This window comes from Giraffa tippelskirchi, chromosome 3, assembly GCF_054371585.1.
Source record: "Giraffa tippelskirchi isolate mGirTip1 chromosome 3, T2T-mGirTip1v1.2.pri, whole genome shotgun sequence".
Classification (NCBI taxonomy): domain Eukaryota; kingdom Metazoa; phylum Chordata; class Mammalia; order Artiodactyla; family Giraffidae; genus Giraffa; species Giraffa tippelskirchi.
In genome coordinates, this window is record NC_137277.1 from 25,534,921 (window position 1) to 25,562,065 (window position 27,145).

The 27,145-nt window shown below is 38.2% G+C and overlaps 1 protein-coding gene across 3 annotated transcripts in view; it reads right to left on the reverse strand.

The window, feature by feature from the left end:
• Nucleotides 1-27,145, reverse strand: part of SPOP (speckle type BTB/POZ protein) — a 75,720-nt gene that overhangs the window by 16,663 nt on the left and 31,912 nt on the right. For 2 of the 3 annotated variants that reach the window (XM_081582577.1, XM_081582579.1), the window contains 5 exons: nucleotides 18,913-18,958; nucleotides 3,979-4,119; nucleotides 3,227-3,348; nucleotides 1,161-1,312; nucleotides 915-1,042 (listed from right to left, as the gene is read on the reverse strand). In XM_081582577.1, the coding sequence (XP_081438703.1) occupies nucleotides 915-1,042; nucleotides 1,161-1,312; nucleotides 3,227-3,348; nucleotides 3,979-4,056 (480 nt within the window). In that variant the 5' untranslated portion in view covers nucleotides 4,057-4,119; nucleotides 18,913-18,958. The remainder of the gene's footprint in view (nucleotides 1-914; nucleotides 1,043-1,160; nucleotides 1,313-3,226; nucleotides 3,349-3,978; nucleotides 4,120-18,912; nucleotides 18,959-27,145) is intronic. The other variant, XM_081582578.1, reaches the window with a different exon arrangement.

Consider the following 27,145-nt stretch of genomic DNA (forward strand, 5'->3'; position numbering starts at 1 on the left):
GCAGTGTGGGCCTATTATTTGACAGAATACACTGTTAGTTGGGAAACTTGCCTGCACCATCCCCATGAAAGCACAGGAGACATTCTCTTGGTGATGTTGATCAGGAATCAGGTCCTTGACCACATAATGTACAAGGAACACCAACACCCCAGCTGACTAGAGGTTTTATTAGTTTCTTACACTGTAAGCTTATCAGTGTTTATAAATGCATTAATAACAGCATGAAATGACTAATTAGTATACACTCATTAAAGAAACCATTTTCCAACTCACTCTCAAGGAATTTTATTTCTAGGCTTCTCCTATCAACCTGAAAAAGGCTCGTTAGGTCATTGGGGATCTTAAAAGGCTTCTCCTAAATGACTACAGATAACCCTCTTCACTAACAATGACTTAGCTTTACATAACCTCCACTCTAAAAAAATGGTTCTTACCTTCCTATTTCACAACTCCCTCAGCAAGACAAACCAGAGACACTCAACAACCGATAAAAGTCATCTAGTTCAAAGAGCAGAAAAGAAAGTGCTCTATCAAACACATGTGGACCTCATATTCAAGGAGGAGCCAGAAAGCTCAAGGAACAAATACACTTATCCAGTTGCTGGTCATTCTCCTCAGTGTAAAGTAACAGTCCTTCCAAATGCTTTCTGAAAAATCTTGCCATGAAAAGCCAGAATCATGACCCAAAATAGTACATACACAATCTTTGTTTTTAAGAATAGTAACAAGTGGAAAACTGAGCTGCCCAACAACCTTGAAAACATGGCACAGCTTTCAGTTAGTCATGTAAATCATATTCGTGCAGCCCCACTCCACTTGGGGATTTTCTCACTCTCCATCCTTGATACAATACATCTACCGATACCCATCAGGTCTGGGAACTGCTACTCTCACAGCAGGGTAAAAGGACTCACCTCACAGAAGAGGGTAAGCTTGTCATCAGGGAGAAGCCCATTGGCCTCATCCAAGAGAAAATCTCTACGGATGAATTTTTTGAATCCCCAGTCTTTCCCCTGCACAAACCTATATGCCCGTTGACTCTCTGGAGTGAAAAAAAAAAAGTTATATTTAGGGTTACTCAAACAAAGATCAAATCCACAACTTGTCAATGTATAAAGTTGCTGGATGTGAAAACAGAGCTGAACAAAGATAACATTTACCCATAGCTTTGGTTTCTTCTCCCTTGGCATTCAGGATGGAGAATTTGAATTTTGCTCGAACTTCACTCTTTGGACAGCTGACGAGTAACAAGTAAAGTGACAGGTAATCTTTGCTTTCTTCATCTAGTCCTTTTGGGTTTACCCGCAAACACCTGCCCAAAACAGAGGGAAAAAAAAAAAGTCAAAAGCATCCACATTTGCAGGCTCACGAAGTGATAGGAGGCAACTAGAACAACATAGGAGGCAACTAAGAGTCAGCAGGAGGAGATGTTAAAAAACAAACCCAGGCCCCATAGCAGGATATTCTGACTCAGTTAAATGACAACTTAGAAATCACTTTTCCAGAGCAACCTGAAGCACCTTTTAAAAAGTAAACAATAAAGGGGCATCTTAGAATCTGACAACACATCCCTTGCATCTCCATCTCTTTCCTCATAATCTCCCAAATCACTTTTTCCCCCTAAAATATTTTAAAATTCAGTCGAGTCTCAATCTATTTTAATCCTCAACTCAGGAAAAGCAGCCCCTTATTTTTTTGGGACTGTAGTAAAACCAGGAGAAAAAAAGTCAGTGAGTCTTTCAACACCAATTTGGGAGAGAAAAAGAACTCTAGAGAAATATGTGAATAATAAGTAATCTTTTATAGATATTTTATCAATCTGGCGATAATACTCTAAGATTAAAATAAAAGAGGCAATATGGAGGAAGCACAGACAAAAGTAAACTCCCATTACGCGGGGCAGAGTTCCAAGTCAGACTTCTAAGTAGAGTTAGCGATGCCAATCTGCTACCAATGGATCAAAACAAAATTCAGACAGAATTTAATAGGTTCAACTCAGTTAACTTGTAAATGTCATTAGCTGAACTGCATGTGGTTCAGACACTGCTTCTACCACGTATAACATATAGGCCATATGCATCCTTAGGCCTTGCCAGTATTATGACACCTCTCAAACAGGTGGCCCAATTCATTGCTTCTCTGGGAAGTGCATACACCACAGACATCACTACACATTGTGCTAAAGATGTAGATTTAAATACAATGCCTAAGAATGCTTAAATACAATGCCTAAGAATTCTCTCAGCACCTAATAATTCACTACTTAATGTACATGGCCAAAAAATACTAAATGAATGGAAAGTCATTAAACTTTTCAGTGGGTTAACAGAGTTCAAAATGGTGGTTCATAGATATGTATTCTGGTCTTTGTAGGGAGTACATGGCTGTATACATAACAGCCTGCTGCTCCTCAAGAGAAGGAGGCTTGAAGGGACTGACCCACCCTCCCAGATCCTATTTCCCTTGCCACAGGGATCAACTGAGGGAACCTAGATCTAAACCAATCAGTGCATGTCTGACACATTCTTGGCCATGCAGTTCAGTGAAAGTTTAAAGACTGTTGGATGGTAGTGGAAGATGCCCATTGCTACTGCCAGTCAACTTTCAACCACAAGGGAAGCAAATCTTGAGATGTCAAACAGTGTGGAAAGCAGGGCAGAGCAGAGAGTGATGGGGTCCTTAATCTAACCATTGGGCTGGCTCTTGGATCAAATTACTTTAAAAGATATCCTATACCCTGGGCATTCCAGTTACAAGTAAATAAACCTCCTTTGTTTAAAAACAGGCAATCTAAAAATCAAGAGCTATTACATTATAAAATCTAGATTTTCTGTTTTTCTTGAAAAATCAGAGAATCTGGCAATGGTCAGACCTTATTCACATGTGGCTATAGTCAGGGGGCTGTAGCCACCACTTCTTTTAGGACACTAACTAGTTTGCAAAGTGGTCAACATTCACACCAGATATATGGATATTATTTACAATACTGGCCCTCTTAACCCTGACTTTATAGCCATTTGAGCTTGCTGACCCTGATACACTCACCAAGCTAACTCTACAAACATACGGTGAGCATCTGTTATGTATCAGACACTGGGGAATAAAGAAAGAAACAAAACAAAGTCCCTGCCATCAAGGATCTTACGTTCCAGTCAGTCTTCCATGAAGCCAAGCAAAACAGGCAACTTTTAGAAAAATTTTTACAGCTAAATGTATTCTTCCTCACCATTTCAGCTTATCATTGGCTCCTGATGAAAAGGTTGAACTTTTAATGACTTCACCCATTTCCTCCCGGCAAAAGCTAAAGTTATTGATGGTCCACATGTAGGAGAATTTCACTACCTTGATCTGTTGATAAAAAACCAGGAAGTAATTATATAGGAAGTGAGCAACCTGAAAAACAGGCTGGAGATCAGATAATTTCCCCCTCCCTCCCTTTGCATAATCCCATAGGAAGAGAGCACTGTTCAGCCAGCACAGAGGCTCAGCCTTTTCCATCCCTCATCTGGATTTTAAGAAATCTCAGTGATCAACCGCTTCCACTGCTTTTCTGTTCAGTTTCTGAGCAATACTGGATGGAAAGGGAGAAAAGCACAGACAATTTTGGGAAAGCATGTGATTAAGCCACACCTAAAATGAACCTCTGCTCAGAGCAGTGTTTAATGATTTCGATATTGATACCACTGCCTGGGGTTGCAAATCTCAAACTGAGTTTCCCCTTGAGTTGCCCAACAAAGTCACACATTACCATCAAGGAAGATGTAGAGAGTAGATCTAGTTTCAAAGATTCCCCTCCTTCAACCTCCTGTGAAAAACAGCGGCCTAGGCCATTCAGATTCCTCGTAGAAAACCAAGGAATGGAAAGCTGACACGTACTTTATCTATTTGACATGTATGACTCAGAGAAAGCAGGAAAGCCAACATAGAAAAGAAACTTGATTCCTTTTGTCCACCACAATCCTCCCAAAAAGCACCTACCTGTGTGTAGCACCAGCTCTCAGCTACAGGGCCACTCGACATTTCTGCCGGAGGTGGAGGACTTGGAACCCTTGACATCGCCAGTTTGAAGGTTAAACAAGATTTCCAAAGTCAGGGGACAAAAACTATTTTTTCTTCACCCTGGTTGATGCAAGAAGCAAGAGAATTTTATTAACATACTATCCTACTACTTCCATTTGACCTTCCAGAGACTGGAAACTTTGTCTCCTGCCTGGAATGCTTTACCGTTATCATTCAAATGACTCCTTAGCATACAATGTTAACCTCAGAGAACATCACCTAACCTAAGGCAGTCTCCTCATCAAAAAGATATAATCCTGTTTTAATTTTCTACACAAAACTAATTTATTTATAAAACTTATATATAATTTACATGATTTTAAGATAATTAATATTACCTTACCAAATGAATTTACTCAAAGGGTACTTAAAGTAGGGGCTTCCTTGATGGCTCAACAGGTAAATATGCCTGCAATGCAGGAGACGCAGAAGACACGGAAGGAAATGGCAACCCACTCCAGTATTTTTGCCTAGAAAATCCCATGGACAGAGGAGCCTGGTGGGCTACAGACCATGGGGTCACAAAGAGTCGGACATGACTGAGCGACTTCCTAAAGAGGAGACAGCATGGTGAACATCACATACAGGTTTACTGCTGGCTCCTTCCCTTGGGGGTACAAATACAAATACTCCTAAAGGAAAATAATCTTGTTACCTTTCCAACTACTGTCTTATCTTCTACACTTCAGTGCAAACTTATTAATAATACGAATAGTCCTTGGGAGGGAGGTTCACGATGAGGGGACCTATGTATACCTATGGTTGATTTATATTGATATATGGCAGAAACCAACACAGTGTTGTCAAGCAATTATCCTCCAATTAAAAATAAATTTAAAAAGAAAAGAATAGTCTTCTATTTCTTAACCCATTGTTAGCTGCTCTCTCGAAAGGCAACATTTACTCATCTTAGATGTGTTCCTTTCTATGTAGCATTAACAATCTCATTACACTTCATCAGTATCTGATTTTCCAGATTCTTCTCCTTGTCTTCTCTGTTTTCTGATCATTCTTCAATATCTTTTATTGGATTCTCTTACTTCACTGTTGTTCCCATGGTTTAATCTTGAATCATTTTCTCAAACTATATTATCTTTTGTGGTAATTTTATCCACAACAGTGTCAAATTTCTGTCTTTATATAAATGTTTCCCACATCTCCAACTCTGACCTCTCTCATAAGCCTCAGACTATTCCTAAATAATCGCTACACATCTCAACAGGGTGTCCCAGTAGCAAACCAAATCCAACTCAAAATTCTCCCCTCCAGGGACTTTCTAAACATAAAAGACATTAAAAACATGGTGAATACAATTTTTAAGTACTATGAACAAAGCCAAAAACAAAGCTTACAATACATGGCAAAGAGTTAGCTGTATTAACATAAGAAGTAATACATAAATTCTTTCTACAAAATAAATAAGAAAAAGACCAACTATCCTATAAAAATACCAGTCACAAAAAGTAAATAAAATAGCTCTTATTAAACATTTTATACCTATCAGGTTTAGAATAGGTCCAAGAATTTCTATTTGTAACAAGTCTGGACATGGAACAACAGACTGGTTCCAAATAGGGGAAGGAGTATATCAAGACTGTATATTGTCAGCCTGCTTATTTAACTTATATGCAGAGTACATTATGAGAAACACTAGGCTGGAGGAAGCACAAGCTGGAATCAAGATTGCTGGGAGAAATATCAATAACCTCAGACATGCAGATGACACCACCCTTATGGCAGAAAGTGAAGAAGAACTAAAGAGCCTCTTGATGAAAGTGAAAGAGGAGAGTGAAAACGTTGGCTTAAAGCTCAACATTCAGAAAACTAAGATCATGGCATCCGGTCCCATCACTTCATGGCAAATAGATGGGGCAACAGTGGAAACAGTGGCTGACTTTATTTTTCTGGGTTCCAAAATCACTGCAGATGGTGACTGCAGCCATGAAATTAAAAGACACTTACTCCTTGGAAGGAAAGTTATGACCAACCTAGATAGCATATTAAAAAGCAGAGATATTACTTTGCCAAAAAAGGTCCATCTAGTCAAGGCTATGGTTTTTCCAGTAGTCATGTATGGATGTGAGAGTGGGACTATAAAGAAAGCTGAGCGCCAAAGAATTGATGCTTTTGAACTGTGGTGTTGGAGAAGACTCTTGAGAGTCCCTTGGACTGCAAGGAGATCCAACTAATCCATCCTAAAGGAGATCAGTCCTGGGTGTTCATTGGAAGGACTGATGTTGAAGCTGAAACTCCAATCCTCTGGCCACCTGATGCGAAGGACTGACTCATTTGAAAAGACCCTGACGCTGAGAAAGATTGAGGGCAGGAGGAGAAGGGGATGACAGAGGATGAGATGGTTGGATGGCATCACTGACTCAATGGACATGAGTTTGGGTAAATTCCAGGAGTTGGTGATGGACAGGGAGGCCTGGCGTGCTGTGGTCCATGGGGTCACAAACAGTTGGACACGACTGAGCAACTGAACTGAACAAGTTTCCAGGTGACCCTGATGTGCTAGTCCCGGAACGTTTTGAGAACCACTGCCCTAGAAAAACTGCACATAAGCACAAAAAGATACGGACAAGGTCGTTCAATGTGGCAGTTATAAAAGAACTAAAAATCCAGTAAGAGGGAAATAGGTAACTAATTTGGGTTATTTCCATACAATGGAAAACTATTTCAGGATTTAAAAGCAATGAACTGCACCATGGAGATGAGATCAAACACAATACTAATGAAAAAAGAGTTTTGGAATGTCTTGTGCATTACATTATTTACACAAATTTAAGATTTATATATTATTTACAGATATTTGCATATAGTTCAGTTCAGTCGTTCAGTCATGTCTGACTCTTTGCGACCCAACGGACCACAGCACACCAGGCTTCTCTGTCCATCACCAACTCCCAGAGCTTGCTCAAACTCATGTGCATCGAGTCGGCAATGCCATCCAACCATCTCATCCTCTGTCGTCCCCTTCTCCTCCTGCCTTCAATCTTTCCCAGCATCAGGGTCTTTTCATATGAGTCAGTTCTTCGCATCAGGTAGCCAAAGTATTGGAGTTTCAGTTTGAGCACCAATCCTCCCAGTGAATATTCAGGACTGATTTCCTTTAGGATGGACTGGTTGGATCTCCCTGCAGTCCAAGGGACTCTCAAGAGTCTTCTCCAACACCACAGTTCAAGAGCACCAATTCTTCAGCATTCAGCTTTCTTTATAGTCCAACTCTCACATCCATACATGACTACTGGAAAACCCATAGCTTTGACTAGATGGACCTTTATCAGTAAAGTAATGTCTCTGCTTTTTAATATGCTGTCTAGGTTGGTCATAACTTTCCTTCCAAGGAGCAAGGGTCTTTTAATTTCATGGCTGCAGTCACCATCTGCAGTCATTTTGGAGGTCAAGAAAATAAAGTCTGTCACTGTTTCCATTGTTTCCCCATCTATTTGCCATGAAGCGATGGGACCAGATGCTATGATCTTAGTTTTTTGAATGCTGAGTTTTAATGCATACGGTAATAAGTGAAAAAATATCAATGACAAGCTATGTAGCAGATTCAGGATCGGGGAGCAAGAAAGAATGAAGCTGGGAGAAGAATGCAAGACATTTCAAGTTGATCTCTCACGTTTCTTTTAAAATTAGGACGACCTAAGGCAAATATGACAATACAAATGTCATTTAATTTGGGATGACAGCTACTGTTATGTATAATATCCTTTGTACTGTTCTACTTTATCTGTAAAATATATTAATTGTAGGAATAGTATAAAAAGGATATACTTATTCCATTATATCATACATTGTCTAGTTTACAATATACAAGGGAGAAATTTCTTTCCCGAACTCCTGGTTTATTTTTAGTCAGGGACAGACAATATGAATCTTCTAAATGACTGTTGTCCTCTATGCTTGACTACTATGAAGCGCTGAGACAAATTTGTCTTGAAACTATAGGCTCACGTGCTCATTCTATATTCTATATAGCTCATGTTATTACTGTACTATAACTTTATTATTTTCTTAACACTGTTACTAATTTTGCTATAAATCCTTAAACCGTTTATTTTACTCTTTGGTATGTTAAGTATTTCTGGAAACTGCCTCAAATCCTTCATAGAAAGAGGTATAAATGAATAACTTTCCCCCACCCCCAAATCACTCAACTCATACACATTCAGTAGCTACTTAAGTAATAAGCATGGAAGAGTATTAATAAGATATAGGGCACCCTCACAGAGTAATACCACTAGTATTATCAGAGTCCCCACTGGTTTTAACACTATCCTACATGTGTTTATAATTAAAATATCCCATGTAATCACAGATGAAGTTAAGACTTATACACATGATGTGCTATTTTACTTAAGCCAGCAAACTAAGCACTGCAATGGCCTTTGGGCCTCCCTGGTTTATCCAATTCAAGATTTCATGATAATATCAAAAAAAGAGACCTGTGATCAATATAGGCTTGCATTTGATGCAAAACACATTCTCATCCCATGGGCTGCAGCCTGCCAGGCTCCTCTGTCCAGGGAATTCTCCAGGCAAGAATATTGGAATGGGTAGCCATTCCCTTCTTCAAAGGATCCTCCTGGATCCAGGGATGGAACCGGGGTATCTCCTGCATTGCAGGTAGATTCTTTACCATCCGAGTCACCAGGGAAGCCCATTTATTTGTCTAGTAGTAAATGCACCTCAAGGTAGTTTTATAAATCCAGTTATCATTACTGCCAGTAGGAACCAGAATGAAATTTCAAAATTCCCAATTAAAACTATCTTTTGGGCAGGCTGGCAATGAACATGTGAATTTTACACGTTAGTTAAGAGCATAAAACTTGGCTCTGTGGGTGTGAGGTGCAGGCTCAGCTCTGTATTGATGGATCATAAAATACTAATTTGAGTTTATTGTTAAAAGTTTAAAAAATACTTCAAACTTATCTAACAATTAATAATTTAGGAATTCTCTAAGCCTAAGAAAAAAACAAGTTTAAAAGCCAGCTTATTTTAATGGATTAACTGTTGCTACAGAGCTATGGTCCATTATTACAACCAGAAAATAAAATACAACTTGTCTTGGCCATTTTTTCCTATCCTTTTTGTTTCTCATTTATTCTGTATGCAAGTCTTTGTGTTTTTTGGTTTTTTTTTTAAAGTAATATCACCCACCCATCTTCCAATTTTTTAAAAATGTCCAACCCAGCAGTCAGTAGAACTAGAGAATCAGTTTTCGACTCTAAGAGCTCTAACCACACAACCTGCTGGGAGGGAAATTGACTAGGATAGCACAAGCCTAATTAATTTCACTCAGAGTAGGCACCATGTGCAAACACACGTTCATCAGCAAAGTAGTCTGGTGGCACACGAACTCTTCAGCACTTCATGCCAATTGCCACAGATGCCCAGCAGAAAAACAATTTTAGAAAAGAGGAGGTCTATTTGAGGGTCATGGTTTGAGAATCTTTAGGAGACAACAAGCATCAACATATACTGTTCCTGGCTTCAAACAAGTTAAAACAAGACTTCCCAAGTTCTCTAACGAGAAATTTATTTTCCAAAGCTTAGCAAACTTCCCAGTATGCTGACAACTCGGAGGCTGAACGTATCTGTCATATGCGTTCTAAGTCGCTTCAGTCATGTGCGACTCTTGGCGATCCTATGGACTGTAGCCTACCAGGCTCCTCTGTCCATGGATTTTCCAGGCAAGAATACTGGAGTGGGTTGCCATTTCCTTTTCCCAGGGGATCTGCTCGACTCAGGGATCCAACCCAAGTCTCTTATGTCTCCCGCATTGGCAGACGCGTTCTTTACCACTAGCGCCACCTGGGAAGCCCTATCTGTAATATACCACCATTTATTTTCCTGTTCACTCTATTAAATCCTGACCTATGAGTCTACACCTTTTCTGAGTGTATCTTCATTCTATAAGATGAAAAAGATTGGTTACTTTCCCCTTCATTGTGAAAACATAAATCAGTAATTCAAACTGAACTCTTATGTAATCAGGATACTTCCAGGATAGAAGATGAATTCCCTGTACCACAGAGAGAAACATCCCAATAGTTTAACCTGTGGTATATGCTAGAGCTAGGCTAGACATTCTCTACAAAATGTTGTATAGACAGCTTGTGTAGTTTTCTTTCTTTCTTTCTTCTTAGTGGAAAAGGGATTTGACCCTTAAGGATTTTTTGTTAAACTTTTTATTTTGTATTGGGGTTTAGCTGATTAACAAACAATGCTAATAATTGATAATTTCAGGTGAAATTATCAATGCTAATAAATGATAATTTCAGGTGAACAGCGAAGGGAATCACCCATACATATACACATATCCATTCTCCTGATAGCTTATGCAGTTTTTAAATCTTTTATTCCTTGTAAGTATTCTTCCATCTTCAATCTAATCCAATCATCCAGAGAATTTTTTTAAAAACCAACAATTAATACAAGCATATCACATACATGGTATCTTTATATCCATCAGTCTTAAAATTTCAGGATAAAATTATGGAGATACTAGACTGAATCATTGTTTTTGTAGGCCCAAAGATAGTCAAAAATTGGCAATTTCATATGGTTTAATACATAAACATGCACAAGCTAGAAGGCTGGGAATATGGCTTCTTGCCAAAGCATAGTTTTTTAGGGACTTTTTAAAAAACCTGTAACTTTTTTTTTTCATGGTTTAAAGCCTGGTACAGTTTCCAAGCAAGGAAAAATCCCAATGTTGTTAACTATTTTAAACTTGAGAGACGTCTGCATTTTCCAAAACAGAAGATGCCAAAAAGACTGTTGACACACACACACACAAAACTATAGAAAGACTTGGGTATATTCATTTTTAAGAAACTTTTGGGACCTCAAAGGAGTGTCTGTATTTCTTCTGTTACAGTATCCTCAATCATGTACAGCCCAGGAGGTAGTATCTTCTTTCTCATTACCCTATAAATTACAGGTCATACTGATTTCCTCTGCTGCAAGGTTTGAATGACTTTTGAATATTTGTTATGAGTAAACTTTTTGCAGTTCAGTCTAGTCGGTGTCGTGCTTAGTCGTTCAGTCATGTCAGACTCTTTGGGACCCCATGGACTGTAGCAAGTCAGGCTCCTCTGTCCATGGGGATTCTCCAGGCAAGAATACTGGAGTGGGTTGCCATGCCCTCCTAGAGCGAATCTTCCCAACTCAGGGGAATCTTCCCAACTCAGGGATCGAGCCCAGGTCTCTCGCACTGCAGTAGATTCTTTACCATCTGAGCCACCAGGGAAGCCCTCAATGTAGTCTAACAAAATACTAAGTGCACTTTTTTAAAAAATTTAGAGACACTTCTTAAAATGAAACTAGGGGCAATCGAGAGATTTCAATCAGCAAAGGAAGACTGGGGTTTCTCATGTCTCATGTCAGGTTCAAGCTTCCTAAAATTTACAAGTTAAAGATGACTGCTTTTTTAAAAAATACTGAGATATAACTGACATGTAACACTGTATTTTTTTTAAAAAATTCTATAACACAGAGATTTAGAATTGAGTGACTCTAAACAGCAAGAAGAAAAAAATCAACAGCCTAACAGAAAAATAGGCAAAGAATAGCCAATGGTTTACAGACAAGTAAATATCAATGGCTCTTAAATATGTGAAAACAAGTTCAACTCTCATTTATAATGGATAAATGCAGAGTAAACCACACATTAATTCACCCAATGACTCTGCAAAGATTAAAATGTTTGATAACAGTTGCCTAGGGTAAGGAGAACATTTCTGATTGGAGTATAAACTGTTACAAACTCCACGAAGGGAAATATATATCAAAATGAATAAGAAATGCATATACCCTTTGATCTAATAGTCCCACACATAGAAATTTATCCTACTGATACATTTAATATGACAAATATAAAAGGTTTTTCACTGTGGCACTATTTGTAATCACAACTTAAAAAAAGGAAATAACCTGAAAGTCCATCAGCAGGGGATTGATTAAATAAATTATGGAACAGACAATGTAATAGTAATATTTATTTTAAAAAGGAATGGGGAAGCTCCTTCTATCTAAACACACATAAATATTTAGTGTGTGTGTATAAAATATCTCTGTAAAGCTACACAAGACTCTAGGGACACTGGCTACTTCCAAGGAAGGAAACTGGTACTTGGGTGGGAAGGAGAATTTCCATTATGTTCCCTTTTGTACTTACTGAATTTTGAACTATGTGACTATATTACCTTTTCAAGTAGTGAATAAAAGTATCTTAAAGGGAATTAGCAGACTTTACAATTAATTCCTCTAAGGTATGAGACGGCTTATATATCAGACCCTTATGAAAAACAAGAGAGGAATTCTTCAGTGGCTTCCATTGTTATCCAAATAAAATCTGCCTTTTGTCATTACTGCCAAAGCTTCAGTACATCTCCTGACCTCACCTAACCCTTACTCTTCTCAGTCATCAGGCTTTAGTTACTCAGGCCTTTAGTTCTATCTGGTGAACACATCAGGCTCTTTCCTGAGTCTGGAAAGATCTTTCTTCGCTCATATTTTTTCACAGCTGGCTTCTTCTTTTCCTTTAGGTGTCCTGTCAAATGTAGCATCCACAGACAGGTCATCCCTGACCAGGGGTTCAGAAGCAGTCCTCACTTATAGCCTCTTTCATCACATTACCCTGTTTACATCTCTTTTTTATTTTTTTAATTTTAAAGTTTTTATTTTGTATTGGGGATATGGCCAATTAACAACATTGCGGTAGTTTCAGGTGAACAGCAAAGGGACTCAACCATACATATACATGTATCCATTCTCCCCCAAATCCCCTTCCCATCCAGGCTGGCACATAACATTGAGCAGAGATGCATGTGTTATACAATAGGTTTTGTTGGTTATCCATTTTAAATATAGCAGTGTGTAGATGACCCTCCCGAAGTCCCTAACTACCCCTTCCCCTGGCAACCATGAGTTCAATCAGACAGAGGAGAAATATCCTGACACCCCTTACCTGTGGAATCTAAAAAGAAATGATACAAATGAAGTTACTTTACAAAACAAGAAAGACTCACAAATTCAGTAAACAAACTTACATTTTTTTAGTACCACTATCTGAAATTGCCTTGTTTTGTATTTTCACTTGTCTACTGTCTCTCCCACTAAGAAGTTAAAGCACAATGAGAGAACAGCATTCCCCATGCCTAAAATGGTATCATAATAGGTATTCAATAAATATTTGTTCAATGAAATTGCTACCGACTAACTAGACTACTGTCTTTTGGAATCATATTTTTCTTTAATGAGCTCTAGTTAACAGGAGCTGCTGAATGAGTAACAGCTATAGGAATCCAAGCATACTTTTAAAACAAAATATTTTAGGGACTTCCCTGGTGGTCCAGTGGTTAAGAATCTGCCTTCCAATGCAGGGGATGAGGGTTCACTCCCTGATGGGCAACTAAGATTCCACATGTCGCAGTGCCACTAAGCCTGGGCATATACCCTGAGAAAACCATAATTCAAAATGACACATGTAAAAAAAATATATATATATACACACATGTACTCCACCCAATGACACATGTACCCCAATGTTCACTGTAGCACTATTTACAACAGCCAGGACGTGGTGACTCAGATGGTCAAGAATCTGCAGGCAATGTGGGAGACCCAGGTTCAATCTCTGGGTCGGGAAGATCCCCTAGAGAAGGAATGGCAACCCACTCCATATCCTTGCCTGGAGAATCCCATGGACGGAGGAGCCTGGTGGACTATAGTCCATGGGGTTGCAAAGAGTCACCCATGACTGAGCAACTAACACTTTCACTTTCAGGACATGGAAACAACCTAAATGTCCATCTACAGATGAATGGATAAAGAAGATGAGGCACATATATACAATGGAATATTACTCAGCTATAAAAGGGAACAAAACTGTGTGGTTGGTAGAAATGTGGATGGACCCAGAGTCTGTCATACAAAGTGAAGTAAGTCAGAAAGAGAAAAATATCATACATTAATGCATATATGCGGAATCTAGAAAAATGGTACCGATGAACCTATTTCCAGGGCAGGAATAGAGGCACAGACATAGAGAATGGACACATGGACACAGGGAGGTAAAAGGAGGATGAGACAAACCGGGAGATTAGGATTGACATATATACACTACCATGTGTAAAACAGCTAGTGGGAAGCTGCTGTATAACAGCACAGGGAGTTCAGCTCAGTGCTCAGTGATGCTCTAGAGGGCTGAGTTGGAGGGGGTGGGAGGGAGGTCCAAGAGGGAGGGGATGTATGTATACATACAGCTGATTCATTTCATTGTGCTACAGAAACTAACACAGCAGTGTAAAACAATTATACTACCAAAAAAAAAAACCTAACGGTTCATCTTCAGTTTTAAAGAACTAATTTAATACATTCCAAACTACACTCTTCTTTGATTAAAAAAAAAAAAAATCCAAGAAAAGTTGAGAAAAAAGAGAAATGTGCAGGGCTAAATGGGAAGTTCCTGAACCCACAACAGTTAAGCACATCTTCCAGTATAAGTCAATCCTGAAAGTATCATTATAGCAGCTGTTGGAAACTCATGCTAGACCTCTCCGTTATTCCAAGTTAAATTCTATACAGTAAAATTCCCATATATTGATAAAAATGAGGTAGATTATTAGCATTTACTTAGAGTTGATCTATAATTTTCATCTCTGACACTGGGTTTGATTCCCTTAAAACTGACATGTAGAGAAATGATAATTAACATTAAATACATGCATGTGCAAACGTGTATAGAAACAAACACAGAGAGAGACACAGAGATAGACACATCCACCTTTAAAACATGTCCAGACACATTACTAAGTTTCTTCTATACCAAGCTATGATGCAGAACATATTTTCTACCATAGTCAAATATTTATCTAACTAAGAGTTCAACTGTTCTTATATTTGTTGCATATAAGGAAAACTTAGAAGAAACTACTGTATATAAGGAAAACTCAGAAACAAGTATAGTGTTACATACGCATGTCAGTACCATTAAGGTTTTCCCAGTTTACAGATCTCTTAGGCAAGCATGGACTCTGAAATGACTGTGAGGATTAGGTATGCTTTTGAACATAAAAAGGTTATTTTTTTCTTCTTCTCAATGTGTTATGAAATGAGAGTTTTATAGAAATAGCCTGGCTAGTAAGGCTCATCCAAAGTCAAAATGAATATGAACAAGAAGATACATGAAAGAATTTCAAGTCATTGAAAGCAAAGGAATAAACAATAGACTGCTCCCACTGACTCCCAACCTCAGCACGTGCTGGCTGTTTACAGTCTTACTGCCCTTCTCTATAGGTTATAAATAACTACAAAGTATCCTTGTCCCCAAGGAGATCTCAGCAGCCAGCTCAAAGGTTAAAATATGGAATAATTCTCAATCTCCATGCAACTTTTCCAATTAGAAAAAAAAAATCAAAGAGCAGAAAAATTTATTGCCAATTTAAGTTAAGGGCTAGGGAATCATTCTCTCTCCCCAAAAACTATCCATTATGTAAGAGAAGTTGATATAGACATATTAGCATAATCCCCTACCCGAAAAATACGTCCAGGGAGAGCATGTGCGTGGGTGCATGCTAAGTTGCTTCAGTCATATCGGACTTTCTTCAACCCTGGGGACCCATCAGGTTCCTCTGTCCACAGGATTCTCCAGGTAAGAATACTGGAGTGGGCTGCCATGTCCTCCTCTAGGAGATCTTCCCCACCCAGGGATCGAACCCATGTCTCCAATGTCTCCTGAACTGATAAGTGGGTTCTTTACCACTAGCGTCACCTGGGAAGCCCCCCAGGGAGGGCATGCTCTGCTCCAAATGCAGAGGTCTGCCCTGGAGAGGTAGGTGCCACTCAACAGTCTTGTAGGACTGCATCTCCTTAGAACTTAAAAAGACTTCTTGAGTTTTTGTTTTGCTTTTTAATTCAGGCACAAATAACTACATCTACATAACAACGTAAAAGAAAAAACAAGTTCCTGTCTCCACTTGAATGGAGGACCCTGCAGAATAAGCCAGGAGTGCAACAAGCACAGGTTTCACGAAGTCTGGGTTCTTTCATTAGGTGATGTGCTGGTATTGTTAATTACTAAGCCCCTGCTAGGATAAAATACAAAACAAACAAACAAAAAAGCCGACTTCCTCCAAGTGCTTAAAAAAAAAAAAGGCAGATAGTGTTCATCAGATTAAGCTTCTCCACACATCACTTTCAAAATCCATTATTTGGGAGATGGCTGAAATGGAAAGACATGAATTCAAATCAGCAAACAAATCTGACTATAAAGGGGCTATTTCACTTCAAAGTAGATCTCAGTTCCAAAGGAAAACACCTTTAGAAATGAAGTTAGATAGGCAGAACCAAACAATCAGCAACTTCTTTTTTTTCACAAATAATAATAATAATGTGTTGATACCACTGAATGGGTTGGGCAAAAATCTCTAGGGCCACAAAGAGCAAACTCAGGAAAAATGAAGATTTTAACACATCCCACATGTTATCAAAGACTTCTCCTCTATGTTGAGAAAATTTATTCTAAAACAAGAGCTGGAACAGAATTTTAAAAAAAGAAGAAGGAAGAGGAAGAAGAAGAGGGACAAAACCTTATGGTTAAGAGACTATTATATAATTATATGCCCAAAGCTTTTTTGAGATTTGAGAAGTTATAGTTTTTCACCTTCTCCCCTCAACTACAACTATGAAGAACCTTATAAAATCAAACAGCAAACAGATGAGTGGCTTGGCCTTAATACAATTTAAGCATGTCCAATCTTCAGTGAATTCAAAAACTAAAGAGTCATTTCATGAAACAAATAGGCGAAGGTTGCATAACCCTGTGCATAACCTCACAGGGTCCTCTGGCCTTTGTAGAAGCCAAATTCAACAAACAGTTCTCTTTGCCCACCAATGTTTTAGTTAAACCATTTAAAAATATTTCTTGCTAACACAATCTGGCTAGAGAAGGGGCCGAAGAATGCATACTAAAGAAGCAATTCTAAACTGGCCTTAGGGTATACAATTTGGGATAACTTCATTAACTCAGAAGCTGAAAAGACCCACCTGCTCCAGAGGATTTGTTCTACTACAAAGGCAACCAATTCTCTTCAGCATTTACTAATACATACTATCTAGCACTGCAGATGGTGACCGCAGTTATGAAATTAAAGGACACCTGCTCTTTGGGAGGAAAGCTATGACAAACCTAGATAGTGTATTAAAAAACAGAGACATCACTTTGCCAACAAACGTCCACATAGCAAAGCTACTTAGTCATGTACAGATGTAAGAGCCAGACCATAAAGAAGGCTGAACACCAAAGAACTGATGCTTCGAAACTGTGGTGCCAGAGAAGACTCTTGAGAGTCCCTTGGACTGCAAGGACATCAAACCAGCCAATCCTACAGGAAATCAACTCTGAATATTCATTGCAAGGACTGACACTGAAGCTCTAATACTTTGGCCACCTGATGCAAAGACTCAACTCATTGGAAAAGATTCTGATGTTGAGAAAGATTTAAGGAAAAAGGAGATGGGGATGGTAGAGGATATGATGTTTAAATAGCCATCACCAACTCAATGGACATGAATTTGAGCAAACTCCAGGAGATAAAGAAGGACAAGGAAGCCTGGCATGCTACAGTCCATGAGTTTGCAAAGAGTTGGACATGACTTAGTGACTGAACAACAACTATTATCTAGTAGTATAGAATTCAGTATTCTCTGGAAACTTTTTATGAGAGACATCTAGACCTCTCTGTAACTACAAAAGAGATACTGAGGTATACATATGCTTTAATTTTCTTCAAGTGTGGTCTTAAGTAGAGAAATCTGATAACTGTTTACATTGGATCCATGTTCCCTACCTAAAACCACCTGCAAAAAATAAATTCTCCTTTCCAAAGTTCTTAAAAATAAGCCAATTTCTATGGTAATGGTAAGGTTCTAACTAAACTAAATGGGACAAAGGATGAGCAGGAAGTTCTCGGTTTTAAGTATTCATTCCAAAATTCATGACGCAAGGAAATAGTAAAACCACACAGGCAGACAAAACAGGTCAAAGTTAAAATGTCTGTCTTAACACAATTTCCTGGCTCCTGATGATTTGGCAGAATTTAAAAGATTAAAATGCAATAACACCTATTTCACCCAATAAAACTGTGTAAAAACATACATAAGCATTTGAGGTAAGAATCTCATGCCACAAGCAAAACTTTCAAGATGGTAGCTAGAATGGTAGAAATATCTTAAGTTACACATAGAGAGATGAGTTCTAAGGTACATACACAAAGACAATTTGCTCAAAATCAAACTCCTTTTATATAGAGAAAAATGAAGCCCGTGAATTGCTTTAAGGTATCTCCTTTTATAAGCTATAATACAAATTTCCCTGAAGATCTTTTCTAGGGAGAAAAATAATCTTACTCTAAAAGTGTCCACATCATGTATTATCAACCATTAATCAAAAATTTAAATCCAAACATCTTTTCTCTTCTCCATCATTAGTGTAAAGCCTTATCCTATGTATAGCAGTCACCAGAGAAGACCTGAATAAATAACTCTGGTTTACTCTAGAAAAGAATATTTAGAATAAAACCTCTTTTGAAACCAGTTATGAAAAATGTTTAACACTGATTGTAATGCTCATTATTAAAAAAAAAAAAAAAAAAAACACTTACATGCTCACCTTGTATGACTTCCAACTTTACATACTATTTGCACTGAAATGAGGCAGTAGATTGCACTCAAGATGTGTATTTTTTAAAGTCATGATAAATACTTCTATGCATTTCATTCCACTTCTGTCCTCATGATCTTAAACTATGTTTAAAATAAAACTACGTAAAAACTCACCAAGTCAGTAGGAAGACTCTAATTTGTCTTGTCTAACAGGAAATCTCTGTGGGAAATAGAGATGATGAATCAGACTTAAGATTCTGAATCTCATACAAGTCTTTACTTACTTAGGCTATTCTGAAAAGAGAAATGTTTACAAAAGCAAGTGACACATTAGCTAGGATTTACTAGTCAAAATTACCATTCTTGTATCTCATCACTAGTTCTGAGTGCTCTAGTTTCTAGTCATCTTTCAAAAAGATTATAATTAGAAATTGAAATCAGAAAAATTCAAGTTAATTCTTCTAATGAACTGGCCTATGAATACCGCAATAATGAAATAAGTGGCTTGCCCCATGTCAACATTTATAAGAGAGCAATCATTTTTGCCAGCAACTTCACAAAATGCTGAAAGAATTACTATCAAGTTTTTATGTAAAATACCCTTTATAAAAAGTGCTCTGTGGGTCAATTACACCAAAGCAAGATGCATTTAAACAAAGCTGTGTATCCTATGTTTTTAACAAACAGCTGCCACACTGAGGTTGCTGTTGAAGACTGGTGAGATATCTTAGCTAACCACCCCCACCCCCACCCTAAATAATCTACCATATCCTACAAAGTCACTCAAAACAAAAACAGGGATAAAAATGGTTGCTAGGCTTCTAGGAACACAAGCTAGGCAGAAAATTCTGGTGCTATCTTCCTTTTCATGAGAAAAGGAAATACTGCATACATTGTGGGTGATTCCTAAAAAACAGAATCTTTTTTCCTGAAAATGTAAATGATATCTTTAACTGCTACCCTGGTACAAATAAGCTACTCTTATTTTGGTTAACCAAGTCTAGTTACTATCAACAGTGGGTGGATTTGAGCCCTCACCAAAAACCATACTGAACTACTGAATCTAGAAGAGGACAAGTCATGATTAGAAGATTTAAAATAGCAAGAGTCAGGTCAAATTCATCTAGCAGATCTTTACTGAACACCAACTGTGTTTAAGGTTTTGGTTTCTCAGTTAATCAGAATGCACACTTTTAGGCCTAGTGGACAGGCAAAATTTAAGAGTTTGACAATAGTGACATGGACTAGAAGGAATAGGAACACTTTCACCCTGTTCTGTGGGCAGAAATACAAATTAGTACAACCATTTTGGGAATCAGTTTATTCTTGCGCCACCTGGGAAGCACCTAACTAAACTAAAGATCCAACAATTCCACCCCCAAATATGGCCCAGAGAAAGTCCTGCACATGTCCATCAGCACATATAAATGAGAATATTCACAAAAGCAATGTTACTAACAACTAAAAATATCAACAGAACAGATACACAAATTGTGGTATATTGATGACAGGAATATATATACATGGCAATTAAATTATAGTTCTACATAACAACACAGATGAACTTTACAAACATATAGTTAGGTTCTGAAAGAAGACATTAAAGAACACATGTAGTATTATTTCATTTAATTATATAAAGTTCAAAACCAGACAAAACTAAGTTATATTGGTCTGCAATGAATCCTACATGGTGAAATCACAAAGAGGAATCTACCACCACAAATGTCCAATCAGTGACACCTCTGAGCAGTGGTAGGCGCTATGATCTAGAAGGGGCTATGATCTACAACGCAACAAGCTTCTTCTGGGTGCTAGCAATGGTATTTATAGGTATAAACGGTGGTTATACAAGGCATTAAAATAAAATAGAGTACATATGGTATGTATATATCCCCTCCAACGTCTAAGGGTGAATACAGTGTCTTCCACAGAATACATCCTTGACTTTTTTTGCAAGACAATTCAGGATAGAACTCAGTAATAAAGCAGGGCCACCCAGGAATGAATATCTATAGACAGGCTTTCCTACTATACTTCCTTTCTCTGAATTTAAATGTAATACTTAAGATCTGTATTTCTGGGAAATTTTCAGTACTGACACAAATGTTTAAATCTTTGTATGACTGCTCACCAGGAGCCATTAGTTAATACCCAAATTTTAAGAAACAAACAAAAACTTTTGAAGATAAGTATTTTTTGCCATTACCTTGTTAGTTAATCATGGATGAAACCTCCAATGATTTCCATCTCACTCTGAGTAAAAGCCAAAGTCCTTACAATAACTGAAAAGGCCCTGCACAATCTGGACCTCATTACCTCTCTCGCCTCATCTCCAATTATGTTCTCTGGAGGTCTCTGTGTTCCAGCCACATTGCTCTTCTCTGCTGCTGTTTCTCAGACAGAATACACTCGTTCCTGCCTTAGGGCTTTGTACTTGCCCTTTATCCTACCTGGATAACTCTTTCCCCAGATATTCTCTTGGCACACAACCTCACCATTGTGGGGCTTTCCCTAATAATCACCAGCTCTGTAAGGCCTTCCCTGACACCTTTAAACATGTCATCTCTTGCCCCCACAGCCACAGTCTTATTTTTCCTTCATTTTTTTCTATAGCACATAAAGTCATCTACCATACTTTACCTGAGATATAAGAAGGCAGATGTTTGTTTTGTTGCAATACCCAGACAGTGTCTGGCACATGGAAAATCAGAAATAAATACTTACTTAATAAATTATTGAATTAATCTGCTCTTCTTTTAGATTTCTATCCTTGGAAGATTAGACAGTCATGTTATACATTTGAAAAAAAGGTTTCCCCTCTCTATAAATCAAATTTATTAACAAAGTTTTACTGACAAGATTCAGATTTCTGCTCTTATCACTAGTGACTCACAGGTAAATAAAAAGTCAATATGAACTAAATTATATCTTCCCCTAAAAAAAATGTGCATGGCATGTTTTAATGATGACAATGCTGGGAAAGCCCAGAGAGACAAGAGCTCTCCTGTACTGCTGGTGCAGAAGTAAGTCGCCGTAACCAGTAAGGGAACTACTCAACCAGAAGACTGAGGGATTGCTTCCTTTAGTTATACTTTCTATAATTTTAAAGTTTTTTTTTTTTAGTGAGCATATTTTCATAAAATCAAGAAAAAAGGTGTTTTAAATAAGAATTATGCAAACAAATATAATTCAAGAAGAAGATTTTTTATATTATATTTTGATGCCTACAGAAACAGTAAAGTCTTAGATTACGGATCCAGATGAAATATCCCAAGATGGTAACTATGGTTAAAAGAAAAAATTATTTTTGACTTAGGAACTAAAACTTTTTACAGCAGACTTTCTAGAGTGGAAGGAAAAACAAACTTCATGGTGCTGGTGTTCCACATAAGAACATATTTTTATTCTAAAGAAAGATTTAAAATAGAAGCATTTCTCTGCAGCATAAAACATGGGACTGATGTGATAAAGAGCAGGTAAGGAACTCCATTCAAACTTGTTGATTACAAAATAAGGAAGGAATAATTCACTGAACAAAACTGCCTACTGGGTGACCAGACAGATACTTCTGAACATACAGATAGAGCTTATACTTTCGGTGGAAAACTTCACCTACAATAAAGTCAGAATAAGCCTGGATCCAAAGGTTACTTTCCAACCACAATAACTTGTGACTTGAACTATTTCTTAAGGATATAAACAAATCTGGAAGAAAATACACAGGCACCTGATATTCCAGTTATATTTATTACTAACATTTCCATTTTAAGATCTTAACAACTGCTTTTAAACATACTTAGCACATAAATTCTTAAAGACATATATTGTGTCTTAAAGACATATATTAAGTCTTAAAGACATAAAGTTGATATATTCAAGAAAGGAAGTCCTACTCAAACACTTCAGCAGGTGGTAGGGGTTGGGGGGGTTATTATTGGAGAAGATAACTGATTTTCCTTTATAACTCTTTGGCATTCCAAGTGCTCAAAGCTCTGAACAGGAATCCACCCTTTAAAAGGGGGGGAGGAATATGCAACAAATAATTTAAAATACACCCAATCTCACAATAATGACTAAAGTATAGTGGATTAATGGAGAAGGAAATGGCAACCCACTCCAGTATTCTTGCCTGGGAAATTCCACAGACAGAGGAGTCTAGTGGGCTAACAGGCCATGTGGACACGACTGAGCACGCACCCACATAGTGGATTAAAGATTCCAGAAAAAGATACAAGTGAAACATTGGTCACTGAATCATATGATCTCTAAACAAAATTTACCTGTAATAGTTCTAAGGTACAGGCTTTACACTTTTAAAATGTTTACTTTGGCTAAGAATGCTACAAGAAACTCTTTTGTAAGTATCAGCTACATTTGGATCATGCTGAATTTATAAGACAATACAAGAATTGCATGAACTGGACTGGAGATCACTAACTACTAGTCCTACATTTAATGGGTGAGACATATTCTAGGAGTTAAAAAGTAATAAAACATATAATGGGGAAAGGGAAAAGGTGAGTAGTCACCGATGTATATGAAAATCAGCTACTGGATATGAAACAATAAAAATACAAAACATTAAATGCAAAGGTTGCCATATTTATCAGAGTCCAGAGAAGGCAATGGCACCCCACTCCAGTACTCTTGCCTGGAAAATCCCATGGAGAGAGGAGCCTGGTGGGCTACAGTCCATGGGGTCGCTAAGAGTCGGACACGACTGAGCGACTTCACTTCCACTTTTCCCTTTCATGCACTGGAGAAGGAAATGGCAACCCACTCCAGTGTTCTTGCCTGGAGAATCCCAGGGACGGCGGAGCCTGGTGGGCTGCCGTCTATGGGGTCGCACAGAGTCAGACACGACTGAAGCAACTTAGCAGCAGCAGCAGCAGAGAGAATCCATAGGAAAAGAACATTTCAGAGCCTCTGGTCTTAGTAAAAGAAAACTGGCAAAATGGGAGAATTAAAATAAGATATTTTGGACAAAAATCAAACCAAAAAAGCAATAACAAGGAAGGAGGAGGGAAAAACAATATGAGGTGGTTGTTCAATGAAGTTTTGTCTGTAACGGCAAAAAGAAAAATGGAAACAGTTTAAATATCCATCATGGTGGTTTGGGGATTTGGTAAAGTGAAATATTCATACAGAAGGGTAAAAAGCTAAAACGAGGGACCTAGATGTATGTGGATCCACGTGGATCTTGAAAAAATAGAATAAATGAAAAAAGTGACTGTGATAGAATTTATACATTCACACACACACCCTGTAATGGATGGACACGAAATTCATGGTCAGAGATTAGAGACTGTCTCTTGGGAGTGAGGTGGGAAAAAGAAACCGAGAAAGTCAGTCAGGAGGACTTCAACTGAAGGTGTCACAATCTCTCTACTTCTTGTTAGGCCTTTTTTTTTTCCCCAAAAACAATAAATTCAGAGGGAACAGTAGGTTAGAAAAGCTTAAAAAAAAAAAAATCAACATCAGAGCAATATATTAAATACACAATAACATAGTCTGAACCAAACCAAAAAAGCCAATGAATTCAGTCCAGATCTTCTCAATAATAAAAAAATTTAGCTCTTGGTTAAATACTGCCCCCAGTTAATGGGAACATAGCACCAGGGTTACCTTAAGCAGAGGGAGTAAAGGGACTGACTTTACACACACAGTAACCCAGCACAGGCTCAGTCAGTTCTCCCGTTTCCACAGAGCACCTTCTCCTTCCTCTTCATCATCTACCTCTAACCTCCTGAAAACCTGTCCATCTTTCCCTTTTACTCACTCTCCTCTAAGACCAACCCCTTCTTCAGTCACCTCAAAGTATAGTACCTGAACTCAAAGACAAAGATTTTTAAAAAGAAAACTTGAGCCTTTTGGAAAATGATTTAAATGCTTTTTCTTGAGCACTCCTTCAAATCTGTTTTTCCTCCCTCTTGCTTTACATTTTCCATTCCCCAACCTGTTTTTCCCCCAGCTTTTCTCTTGCTGACCAACAGCTGCTTTCAACTGCCAGCAAGCCTCCGGCATGTTTACACTTCTCCTTTCTTAAGAAAAAGATACTCCAAGTAAACCAAACAAAAGCCCACTCCATAGCCCAAAGAGCAAATAAAGGGGGAAAATTTTTAGTAAAAAATACTAACCACATTTTGCTGTCTTTCATTTTCGTTATGGCAAGGAATAAAATTCTAACTACCAAATAAGAGAGCAAAACCAAATTTACATTATATCATCCTCATCGCATTAATCTGGGGTTCTCTGTTTCACAAGTCATTTTGGTTAAGAATTACAAGGCCACATAGAATAGGTCTATAGAGTTGAGTACTATACAGTTTAATGGAAATCATAACCTCAAGATTCACAGTCAAGATACAGCCTGAACACTCCCACCCCTACCTTCCTTGTCTTTTTTGTGGGGGAGGGGTATGCTAATCCTCTCTGTATCGCTGTATTGTTCAAATTTTAGTATTTGTGGTGCCAAAGAAAGCACTTCTTTGCCGTCTTTAAAAGGACTTCTAAGGTTCTTTTGTGGTAAGTGCTTTAAGCTATATAACCGTTCCCTTACAAGCAGTAGTCAGTGCTTCACTGTCTTCAAAGTACTTTCACATTCATGATTTTATTTGGGATTTTTTTAAAACAGAACTGTGAGGCATGCAGGGCAAGTATTTTACAAATAAGGAAACAAACACAGACAGACAATACAAATAAGGAAACAGAAGTTAAGAGGTTACAATCTATCATGGTTATATGACCTATTAATAAGTGGACTGAGTTCAGAACTCTGAGTCTTTCAGCTTCTAATCCAATACTTTAATTCCTGTGACCAGATGATTCTTAGATCAGGGATTATTCAACATGGAGGAATTGGATAAACACCCGATACAAGACTCGTAACTATATATCCTAACTTTCAATTCTTATTTCATTTTCAAGCGGTAACTGTTGAAAATTATGCTCTTTTGTTCTAACAAATTCTGAGCACCATTATTAATGCTGCTGCTAAGTCACTTCAGTCGTGTTCGTCACTGTGCGACCCCACAGACGGCAGCCCACCAGGCCCCGCCATCCCTGGGATTCTCCAGGCAAGAATACTGGAGTGGGTTGCCATTTCCTTCTCCAGTGCATGAAAAAAGTGAAAGTGAAGTCACTCAGTCCTGTCCAACTCTTAGCAACCCCATGGACTGTAGCCTACCAGGCTCCTCCATCCATGGGATTTTCCAGACAAGAGTACTGGAGTGGGGTGCCATTGTTAATGACACCTGGGCAAACCGTTGATAGGCTCATGCCTACTTTCAAGACTAGAACCTAGGAAAAAAATCCTATGTCCTAATACTTTTTAAATAACTTCCTATATTTTAGCACCTAATCATCGTTAATTTTTTTAAATGAAATCTCTACTGTTCTAATATGTCAGAGTTTTCTGAGTTTACCAAAAACAAACAAATAAACATTGTCATTTCCAGAGGAGATCTCTCTCCTTTGCCAAAAGCTTACAGAATCAAAAAGCACAATTTCTAACATTCCTTACTTATATTCATTTGAGAAGTCTAACATGACTAAAATACTAAATGGCACCATCTTCTATCCAGTTGTTCAAGCCAAAACTCCTATCTTTCCATATCCCATCTATCAACAAGTCTTGTCAGCTGTACTGCTTCCCTCATGTATTCCACATTAATCCATTTCAAAGTTCATCCATTTTTGTGCAGTTTTCTCTCACCGGAACCAGTGTTAACTGGTTTCTAATTGATCTTCCAGCTTTTTCTGTAGGACAATCTATTCGCCACAGAGCAGCCACAATGAACTTTAAAAAAGTAAACCAGTGTTAACAATCCACCTTGCAATGCAGGGGACACAGGTTCAACCCCTGGTTGGGGAAGTAAGATCTCACATGCCGTGGAGCAGCTAAGCTCACGCGCTACAACTAAAGAGTCCTTCCACGGCAAAGAAGATCCTGAATGATGCAACAAGGATCCCACATGCTGCAACTAAGACCTGACGCAGCCAAATAAATAAATACATATATTTCTTAAAGTAAATCAAATCATGTCACGCTTCCATGTATCCACACTTAAAATTCTGTCTCATTTACCTGACCCTCAGTTCAGTTCAATCACTCACTCATGTCTGACTCTTTGAGACCCCATGGACTGCAGCACGCCAGGCCTCCCTGTCCATCACCAACTCCTGGAGTTTACTCAAACTCATGTCCATTGAGTCAGTGATGCCATCCAACCATCTCATCCTCTGTCGTCCCCTTCTCCTCCTGCCTTCAATCTTTTCCAGCATCAGGGTCTTTTCAAATGAGTCAGTTCTTCGCATCAGGTGGCCAAAGTATTGGAGCTTCAGCTTCAGCATCAGTCTTTCCAATGAATATTCAGGACTGATTTCCTTTAAGATGGACTGGTTG